This window comes from Labeo rohita, chromosome 17 (assembly GCF_022985175.1).
Source record: "Labeo rohita strain BAU-BD-2019 chromosome 17, IGBB_LRoh.1.0, whole genome shotgun sequence".
In the NCBI taxonomy this organism is placed as follows: domain Eukaryota; kingdom Metazoa; phylum Chordata; class Actinopteri; order Cypriniformes; family Cyprinidae; genus Labeo; species Labeo rohita.
In genome coordinates this window covers 27,271,991-27,283,000 of record NC_066885.1, presented here as the reverse complement: position 1 = coordinate 27,283,000, position 11,010 = coordinate 27,271,991, and the positions used below count along the sequence as shown (strand labels likewise).

The window sequence follows — 11,010 nt, the reverse complement described above, 5'->3', positions numbered from 1 at the left end:
AACAGAACAATGTGCCCCTCCATTATTACTAATTACTTGGACCATGTTGGACAGAGCGCACCGAAAAAATAAGCACATGTTTACTTGGTTTGGTTTGATCATGCTGCAAATCAGCATTTTTAAGCTATTCTGTCCTTCAGGGCAAATGTAAAAAGAATTTTAATATAGCACCAAACTCAAAATGCTTTTTGGAAGCCTTAAAGGAGACGTTCACTTCCAGTACAAAGATTTACAGATCACCCCCTTGTCACTGAAGATGTTCACGTCTTTCTTTCTTCGGTCTTAAAGAAATGATGTTTTTTAAGGAAAACATTTCAGGATTTCTCTCCATATAGTGGAGTTATGATGCCCCCGAGCTTGAACTCCCAAAATGCAGTTTAAATGCAGCTTCAAAAGGCTCTAAACGATCCCAGCTGAGGAAGAAGGGTCTTATCTAGCTATTTTCTGAAAAAAAAAGTTATATACTTTTTAACCTCAAATGCTCATCTTGTCTAGCTCTGCCATGCGCACATGTACTATGTGTAATTCTGTTGAAAAACTAAAAAACTCCCATCTCATTTTCTCCTCCAACCTCAAAGTCATCCTACATCCCTGCAGAAGTACCAACCCAGTGTTTACAAAGTGAATGTGCAAAGAAGATCAAACACCCTTTACAAAAAAAAGAGTTTTTTGACTTACCCTAACTGTCTTGAACCGGATTACACAGAGTTCACACAGAGCTAGACAATCGTTTCACTAGATAAGACCCTTCTTCCTTGGCTGGGAAAGTTTAAAGCCCTTTGAAGCTGCATTTAAACTACATTTTGGAAGTTCATACTCGGGGGCACCAATGAAGTCCACTAAATGGAGAGAAATCCTGAAATGTTTTCCTCAAAAACCATAATTTCTTTACGACTGAAGAAAGAAAGGCATGCAGGTATACAAGCAGGTTAGTACATTATCTGTAAATCTTTGTTCTGAAAGTGAACTTCTCCTTTAATGACAAAACCACAAGTTACCTGCCATTTAAGTAGCAGAAAATTATCTTGGAATCAAGTCTACTAAAATAATGTTTTATAATTGTTTTTAAAATTAATAAATAGTTACTAATTTATTAAATAACTAATTATAATTGATGAAAGTCAATGACTTTTTAAAGATGTGAAATATTGCACATTTTTAGAAAAATGACGATGGTAACAAATACATGTTTGCTATTCAGAAATTAATTGAAAATGAAATTCTGGTTCAGTAATGAATTTGTTTAACAGAAATAAAGTTTAATTGAGGTAGCAAACGGGATGAATTGAAATGCCAGAAACTTGAATCTTGAATGGAAGTGTTATTAAAAGAAATTAATTTAACTGTGTTTAAATAGAAATGTGAAGTATGTCAAGACATACTGTTCAGTCTCTTATGCTCAGCAAGGCTGCTTTTATATATTATTATTAATACTAATTTTAATATTAATATTATTACAATTTAAAATAGCTTTCATATTATTGGTGCTGAAAATAGTTGTGCAGCTTAAAGGAGAAGTTCACTTCCAGAACAAAAATTTACAGATTTTGTCATCTAAGATGTTCATGCCTTTCTTTCTTCAGCAGTAAAGAATTTATGTTTTTTAAGGAAAACATTTTAGGAATGATCTCCATATAGTGGACTTCAATGGTGTCCGCTAGTTTGAACGTCTAAAATGCTGTTTCAATGCAACTTCAAAGGACTTTAAATGATCCCAGCCAAGGAAGAAGGGTCTTATCTAGCGAAACGATCGTTTTCTTAAAAAAGAAGAAAAAAAAAAAAACTCTTTTTAACCTCATATGCTCATCTCATCTAGCTCTATGATGCACATTCATACTCTGTGTAATCGGGGTCAATACAGTTAGGGTATGTCAAAAAAAAACCTCCCCGTCTTATTTTCTCCTCCAACTTTAAAATCATCCTACATCACTGTTTTACCCTTTTTTGTAAAGGGCATATGACTTTCTTTGCATTTTCACTTTGTAAACACTGGGTCGGTACTTCTGCAGTGATGTAGCACGATTTTGATGTTGGAGGAGAAAATGGGATGGGAGTTTTTTGACATACCCTAACTGTACTGACCCGGATTACACAGAGTATGCATGCGCATGGCAGAGCTGCACAAAACGAGAAATTGAGGATAGAAAGTATATAAATGTTTATTTTTATTTTTAAATCACAGATGGTTTCACTAGATAAGACCCTTTTTCCTTGACTGGGATCATTTAGAGTCCTTTGAAACTTGCATTTAAATTGCATTTTGGACTTTCAAATTCACATGCACCATTTAAGTCCAGTATATGGAGAGAAGTCCTGAAATGTTTTCCTCAAAAAAAAAAAAAAAAAAAAAAATCTTTATGACTAAAGAAAGAAAGGCATGAGCATCTTGGGGTAAGTACACTATCTGTAAATTGTTGTTCTGTAAGTGAACTACTCCTTTAATATTTCTGTGTAAACTGTGATAATGATGAATATAAAGTTCAAAAGAACAGCAATTAAAGTAGTTTGTTGCATTCTAAATGTATTTACTTTCACTTTTGATCAATTTAATGTATTCTTGCTGAAAAAGGTAAATTGAAAGCCATTAAGTCTGAAGGATTTCTATGTTTTTTTGTTTGTTTTAAATTGCAATTCAGTAAATCCTACTTTAAATTACAATTTTACCTTCTGTGGGGTGTAGCCAATGAAAAATAAATAAATAAATAAATATATATATATATATATATATATATATATACAGTACTGTGCAAAAGTCTTAGGCCACTAGTATTTTCATCAGCTAAAAAATGGTTTAAAGTCCGTTAAAGTCGGTCTTTTGCTGTAGTGTGTCAGTAAAAAATATCAGTTTACATTTCCAAACATTCATTTTGCCATTAATTGTAATAATCTAGTGATTATTTCTAAAAGATAGAAATAACTGACTTTAAACCATTTTTTAGCTGGTGAAAATACTAGTGGCCTAAAACTTTTGCACAGTACTATATATATATATATATATATATATATATTGGAAGTAGAATTTGTTTGTGTAATTCTAAAGGTCTTTACTGTCACTTGTGATCAATTTAATACATTCTTACTTAATAAGGTAAGTTTTAAGCCAATAAGTCTGAAAGATTCATATACATTTACATACAGTACCCTTCACTAATATTGGCACCCTTGATAAATATGAGTAAAGGCAGCTGTATAAAATAAATAAAAAATTGCATTATTTATCGTTTTGATCTTTTAAAATTCTAAACTTTCATTAAATTAAAACAATTGAAAGTGGAGGGAAACTCCCGTTGTGAAATCAATGTTTTTCTCCAGTGCATGCTGGCCACAATTATTGGCACCTGTAGAAATTCTTATGAGTAAAATATTTCTAAACTATATTCCCATTTATATTTTTTTTTTTTTTTTTTTTTTTTTTTTTAGCACACCAGGGTAAATGAGCATTGTCCAGGCATGATTTCTATAAATATGAGGAACACACAGGCCAAATTTAACCTTAAACTTAAACATCTATCAAAAGAACATAGTTCTGATGTGCAGAACAAGATCATTGAGCTTTACAAAATAGAAAGTGGCTGTAAGAAAAGAACGAAAGCATTTAAAATCCCCATTTTCACCATCAGGGCAATAATTAAGATGTTCTCATCAACCAGAGCTGTTACAGATCTGCCTGGAAGAGGACGTGTGTCTATATCGTCCTAATGCACAGTGAGGAGGAACGTTTGAGTGGCCAAAAACTCCTCAAGGATCACAGCTGGAGAACTCAGAGATTAGTTGAGTTTTGTAGTTCAAAAAACAAAGTCAAACCCCTACATCACCACATGTTGTTCGGTAGGGTTTCTCTATCAGGATAATCAAACATCAAAACAACAACACAAAAATGTGTCACTGAGCACAAAATTAAGCTTCTGCCATGGACGCCCCAGTTCCCTGACCTGAACCTTATAGAAAATAAGTGGGCTGAACTGAAAAGAAGCACCAACAAGGATCTGGAGAGATTCTGGATGAAGGAATGGTCTCTGATCTCTTATCAGGTGTTCTCCAAACTTATCAGGCATTATAGGAGAAAACTCAGAGCTGTTATTTGGGAAAACAATGTTGCAGTAAATGGGTGCCAATAATTATGGCCAGCGTGAACTGAAATGTCATCTTAAATTATAATAACTTCTTGTGGCGTGTAGCCAGTTAATTTAAAATTTTAACCATCTAAATGTCACCCACATTTTAGCAGGCCACTTGTGTAATAGTGTGCTGATTACCTAGTGTGCGTTGTTTTGTAAATACCCATCCATCCTTTAATCCTGGCCTCCTTCTCTGATGTTACCGCTGCTAATCACTGCTGCCCTGAACTAGGGCTGAAATTGAGTTTCGGCACAGTGCTGATGGACATAGATATGAGTGTTACACCACATCTTTGTGACATAACGCTCTCCTAATTTGCGCAGCGATGACAGAAATCCACTAAAAAGGTAGATCAGTTGCATGGGCTTATACAACTCAAGTGAACCCGAAGCCCTTATCACATTTAATAACTGGTCGACACAGGTCAAATTATGATAAACACACTGATATGGCAAGTTCTTGGCTTTTCAGTCATGCTTGTGATCATGGTAGACCTGCCAGTTCCCAGGTACGGTCTCAACAGTCTGAACTGGCAGGAAAAAGCCCAAAGCCCAACGAGAACCGAAAACATCAGTCAGGTTGGTACGCCAGGTCCCACGACATTCTGACAACTGGCCTTTTTTCAGCTCACACCAGGTCTGCCCTCGGGCTACTAGTAAAAGCTGCTGACAGCAGAAACCGGCACTCACTAGTCCGATACCCAGCCAGACGTACAGCATTATGACCAGAAAGAACTGGAGACCTGAAATCAAACCTGAGGGGAGAAAGAAAGAATATTCTTATTAAGGATATTTAAAGAAGGAAAGCCTTAAGAAGACAAAATTAAACTTACCAAGGAAGAAGTAACCTGTCGACAGCGGTAGAAGTGTGAGGAACATCAGTGGGTTCTCAAAGGAAATGGAGTATTCCATTGTAAGATACGCCACCCCGATTACCAATGAATATAAACAACAGCAGGACGTATAGATGCTGAACATAATAAAGTAGCGCATGTTTCTATTCCCAATGCAGTTTCCTGTGAAAAAGCAGTGATGGTCCCGTTTTAGGATTACTTTCTTACACACTTTACAGAAGTGGCGTCCATTCAGGAGGTAGTGGGCGTCAATTCGGTCCGGGCAGTCAGGTGAACAGACTGGAATTACTGTCTCGTTGGCACTCTCAGATGGGTACCATATAGTCATTGTGTAATTACCCAGCGCGTTCCCCATCAGGAAGAGAAAGACGGCAATGTGGACCAGCATGATGGGATTTAGCGCCACATCTGGACTTTGGAAAACAGTGGGCGTGAAGAGGAGGAAGTGAAGGGCGAGTGTGACCACGGTTGCAGTGTAGAAGTATGCAGGCGCAATCGTGTTGAGTAGTCTGAGTTTTACCATCCTGAAGAACATGCCTGTGTTATATTAATAAAAGAATGTCTTAATAAGACATAAAATTAATTCAGCTGAAGATGCAAAAATCATAAAATTCATCAGAAAGTTATGTTATTGAAATACTGTAAACGTAATTTATATTTTATGATGCTGTGAAGAATTTTTTAATAAAAAATACATGGATACTTTTCACTGGCTTTTCACTATACTGTGCCAACAAGTACAGTTGAGGTCAAAAGTTTTCATCCTCTTTCCAGAATCATTAAAAATGTTATTTTACCAAAATAAGAGAGATCATACAAAATGCATGTTGTTTATTTAGTACTGACCTGAATAAGATATTTCACATAAAAGATGTTTACATGTAGCTCACAAGAGAAAATAATAGCTGAATATGTAAAAAAGGCCCGGTTCAAAAGTTTACATTGATTCTTAATACTGTGTTGTTACCTGAATGATCCACAGCTGTTTTTTGTTTAGTGATAGTTGTTCATGAGTCCCTTGTTTGTCCTGAACAGTTAAACTGCCTGCTGTTCTTCAGAAAAATACATCAGGTCCCACAAATTCTTTGGTTTTTCCGCATTTTTGTGTATTTGAACCCTTTCCAACAATGACTGTATGATTTTGAGATCCATCTTTTCACACTGGGGACATCTGAGGGACTCATATGCAGCTATTACAGAAGGTTCAAACACTCACTGATGCTCCAGAAGGAAAAACCATGCACTGAGAGCCAATGGGTGAGAACTTTTGAACAGAATGGAGATGTAGGCCTACATTTTTCTTATTTTGCCTGAGTGTTATATTTTTTCTCATTTAGTATTCCCCTTCAGAGGCTACAGAAGATACTTACATGTTTCCCAGAAGGCAAAATAAGTTACATTTACCCGTATCTTCAAATTCAAAAAGTTTTAATGAATCATGTTTCATTCTGGGGCATCAGTGAGCGTTTGAACCTTCTGTAATAGCTGCATATGAGTCCCTCAGTTGTCCTCGGTGTGAAAAGATGGATCTCAAAATCATACAGTCATTGTTGGAAAGGGTTCACAAAAATGCTGAAAACCAAAGAATTTGTGGGACCTTAAGGATTTTTCTGAAGAACAACAGGCAGTTTAACTGTTCAGGACAAACAAGGGACTCTTGAACAACTATCACCACTACCATTCAGGTAACAACACAGTATTAAGAATCAAGCGTATGTAAACTTTTGAACAGGGTCATTTTATATAAATTCAACTATTACTTTCTCTTGTGGACTATATGTGACCCTGGACCACAAAACCAGTCTTAAGTCGCTGGTGTACATTTATAGCGATAGCCAAAAATACATTGTATGGGTCAAAATTATTGATTTTTCTTTTATGGCAAAAATCATTAGGAAATTAAGTAAAGATCATGTTCCATGAAGACATTTTGTAAAATTCCTACTGTAAATATATGAAAACTTAATTTTTGATTAGTAATATACATTATTAAGAACTGTATTTGGACAACTTTAAAGGCAATTTTCTCAATATTTAGATTTTTTGCACCCTCAGATTCCAGATATTCCATATCTGGAATCTGAGATATGGAATACTCGACCAAATATTGTCCTATCCTAACAAACCATATATCATTGGAAAGCTTATTTATTCAGCTTTCAGATGATGTATAAATCTCAATTTTGAAAAATTGACCATTATGACTGGTTTTGTGATCCAGGGTCACATATGAAGAGTTCAGATGCAAAAGCCTCTAAATCAATCTGTTAAAATGAGCATAAAAGTATTTGATGGACGCATAATATGTATCAGGAGCATTCATCTTTTATGTGAACTATTTTATTCAGGTCAGTACTAAATAAACAATAACATGCATTTGTATTTGTTTTGGTAAAACAATTAACATTTTTAATAATTCTGAAAGGGGGGTGTAACCTTTTGACCTCAACTGTATAAATCAAGTTAAAATGAAATGAACTGGAAGAGATTTGAATATGGTTATTTTTTAAATTTCGCGGGTACATTTGTACGTGCAATTTGTGTTCCATTAGCTGACCCAAACTAAATTTCAGATATTATGTGTATTTCAAATACTCTTCCGTCTGCCACTGGTCCGCACAACAGGCAGCCCCGCCCCCAAACTCACGCTATTGGCTGAGCCCATGTTGCTAAGTAGGACTAAACAAAAAAAATAATCAATATTCAAAGCCTCAGTGTTTACACCTTTATATCCAGGAATAGATCAATGTCTCTAAAACATCTCCGCACATTAAACTGTGACTGGATAAAGTATTTTTTTTTTTTTTTTAAATATATAGGACATACATCATATCACAAAGAAACGGAGACCTACAACCCTCAATCTCTCAAATATCATAAATGTTTATACTTACCACCATTAGTTACACAGGACATAACTTAACCCTTCAGGATTTATATATATAGCATGTTTTATTAGTATCACTGATGCTGAAATGCACGTTCGCAGACAATGGAATGAGAAAAGATGTGATGAACCGTATGGATGCATTTAACTAAATGTATCCTAGAACAAAGATTATAATACAAACTAACAGATTACAGACAAGGTTCGTGATGAATAGATTAAGGAGCTGTAAGCCATGAAGCTCTGTCTGTTTGAAACAGAAGCTGAGGATACAGGATGAGGATGTTGCCCGGTTACTAACGTTACCTGACGCCGGTTAGACCAGAAGAGCCGCTGCTGTATCCGCAGAGGAGCGCATCCCTCACTCACGGCGCTAGGAGAAAAAGCACATATAATTCATTCAGAAAAAGCAAATCAGTGATAATTTCGTAATACTGAGCGCATCTGTTTGCGATGTGTCTCAGTAGTTTAGCACCGCCTGTCGGTGTGGATACAGCGTCCAGCATCGCTAAGAAAAAATAGACAAACCTATATAGCTGCGCTTGTTTGGATATGATTACGTGCTTACTCAATATTTTGTATATACTATGTGAGTTTATGTTTATATGTTATATGTATGCCGCAGGATAATACTGTCTTCCACACAATGTACACACTGACTCATTAATATAGAAGGACGACACGCGCTTACAACATCCACCAGCAGATGGCAGTGCAAAACAACGCTTGTTTGATAACATACGTCTGTTTAATACATATAAAATCACTTCTTGAGACAAACTTAGCATGTTAAAATGTGGGCCGTGCCAGCATTTCATCATATCTGTAATACGCAGAAACACAAAAGTCAAACTTTTAAGTTTACGTGTTTGTTGATGGATTGTCACTTTACACACGGTTCCTAAGCGGAAGGGCGCTCCCCGTGTGCGCTGGTGCTGATGCAGACAGACAGAAGCATCTAACCGGACATAAAACACAGGAGGTGTTTGAAAGGTAAGCCGCACTATTGTTACATTCACCTCGCTTCTGATGAACTACTATCAATTATATCATACAAGACATGATTCAGTAAAGGACTCAATGAATCATTCTGAACTTAAACGGCTTTTAAAAGTGGGCGTTTTGATGAACAGTTGTAGACATTGGGTTTAAAACGCTATTGCTGCAGAGACCTAGGCTACGCTTGTGTGCTGAACACAGAGGAGGGGTGATAGGTAAATTATTGAACTGCTCGAGGTGTCTGGACACACTATGAGCATATTGGTGGCGTAAGAACGGTTTGCTTTGGCTTGTTTGTTTACCGTCTCATGTACAACATCTCCAGGAGCCCCGCTGTTGTATTGTGCCAGGGGAGTGCGCGCGTTGTGCGTTCATTGTGAGGTCCTAATATTATCTTTTTAAACTTATGGTTGCTCTGCTGCTGCAGCTGATAATGGCTGTATTAGTTCTCACACGCTGACAGCTGGGAGTTTAATGTCTGGATAATATATTGAATGGGGAGCTAGTCAAAGCTGCGCGTTACAAATCGGAGGATGGGGGCGGATAGATTTCTCCACGCTGTTGCCAAGAAGCTGTGATGATGCTCATGCAGATAATCACAATAACTTTCACAATTAGAAATGCAGTCTCTAATCATCCCTTTGAGAATCAAACATTACTGTAACAGCTAGAGAGTGGAACTCACAAACCTGCAGCTCATTTCAACACGAAATCAAAAGAAAAAGAGATATATGTAATAAAAGATCATTTATTTTTAAGAATTTGTTTTTAAGCACATTCCCCCATTGAAATTATTATGCAAAATAATTAAAATAAAAAAAAATATTTATATGATTTTAATGTAATTTTATATAATAATTATTAGATATAATTATTATTTAAATATTAATATCTTGAAAAGTTATTTAGACGTCACAGCTTATAGCACTATAAATAAAAAAGTGATACAGTAAAACAACAACAACAAAACACTGCAGTATAGTCATGAAAATGTGATTAAACAACTGTGATTAAAAGGAAATAATTAAAAATAACTAAATAAGATAATATAAATAATAAAATAAACCATCCAAACAAGAATGAACATTTTGGGGAGGATGTGTGTTAATTGTACTAAACTTATGCACAACATCTTTTAATGTTTCTACAGCATTTTTAATTTATTTATTCACCTGCAACTGTGCAGCCATAAAGAATTCATGGATGGATAATAACATACACTACCAGTCAAAAGTTTTTGAACAGTAAGATTTTTAATGTTTTTTAAAGTCTCTTCTGCTCACCAAGCCTGCATTTATTTGATCCAAAGTACAGAAAAAACTTAAAATATATATATATATATATATATATATATATATATAAATATATAAATTGAAATATTTCGCTATTTAAAATAATTGTTTTCTAATTGAATATATTTTAAAATGTAATTTATTCCTGTGATTTCAACGCTGAATTTTGGGCATCATTACTCCAGTCACATGATCCTTCAGAAATCATTCTAATATTATGATTTGTGGCTCAAAAAACATTTATTATTATTATTATTATTTTGAAAACAGCTAAGTATTAAGTATTATTTTTTCAGGTTTCTTTGAAGAATAGAAAGTTTAGAAGAACAGCATTTATCTGAAATAGAAATCTTTTGAAAAATTATAAATGTTTTTATCGTCACTTTTGATTCATTTAAAGCATCCTTGATGAATGAAAGTATTCATTTCTATACTTTCCTCCCCCCAATTGTATAGTGTATAATGTTACAAAGAGCTTTTTATTTCAGAAAAAATGCTGATCTCTGGATGTTTCTATTCATCAAAAAATATTTGTAAATATTCTAAATATATATGATAATATTAATAATAATAACAATACGAAATGTTTCTTGAACAGCAAATTTAGCATATGTGACCCTGGACCACAAAACCAGTCTTAAGTCGCTGGGGTATATTTGTAGCAATAGCCAAAAAATACATTGTATGGGTCAAAATTATTGATTTTTCTTTTATGACAAAAATCATTAGGAAATTACGTAAAGATCATGTTCCATGAAGATATTTTGCAAAATTCCTACTGTAAATGTATGAGAACTTAATTTTTCATTAGTCATATACATTGTTAAGAACATTATTTGAAGAACTTTAAAGGCAATTTT

At 34.7% G+C, this 11,010-nt stretch overlaps 2 protein-coding genes across 3 annotated transcripts in view; one reads left to right on the top strand and one right to left on the bottom strand.

Moving 5' to 3' along the window:
- Positions 1–3,383: 3,383 nt before the first annotated feature.
- Positions 3,384–8,308, bottom strand: zdhhc22 (zinc finger DHHC-type palmitoyltransferase 22). Its single transcript, XM_051132738.1, has 3 exons — positions 8,166–8,308; positions 4,952–5,509; positions 3,384–4,873 (listed from the first exon to the last, which is right to left on the bottom strand). The coding sequence occupies exons 2-3, from the start codon at positions 5,505–5,507 to the stop codon at positions 4,587–4,589; spliced, it is 843 nt and encodes a 280-aa protein (XP_050988695.1). The 5' UTR covers positions 5,508–5,509; positions 8,166–8,308; the 3' UTR covers positions 3,384–4,586.
- Positions 8,309–8,682: 374 nt separating this feature from the next.
- The window catches only part of tmem63c (transmembrane protein 63C), a 65,319-nt gene continuing 62,991 nt past the window's right edge, over positions 8,683–11,010 (top strand). For both annotated transcript variants that reach the window (XM_051132720.1, XM_051132721.1), the window contains exon 1: positions 8,683–8,852. The gene's annotated coding sequence lies outside the window, so the exon portion shown is untranslated. The remainder of the gene's footprint in view (positions 8,853–11,010) is intronic.

Coding starts and splice junctions, on each gene's coding strand:
- zdhhc22 (XM_051132738.1), bottom strand. CDS start 5,507: ATGTTCTTCAGGATGGTAAAACTCAGACTACTCAACACGATTGCGCCT. Junction 4,874..4,951: donor GACAGGTTACTTCTTCCTTG/GTAAGTTTAATT, acceptor TTCTCCCCTCAG/GTTTGATTTCAGGTCTCCAG.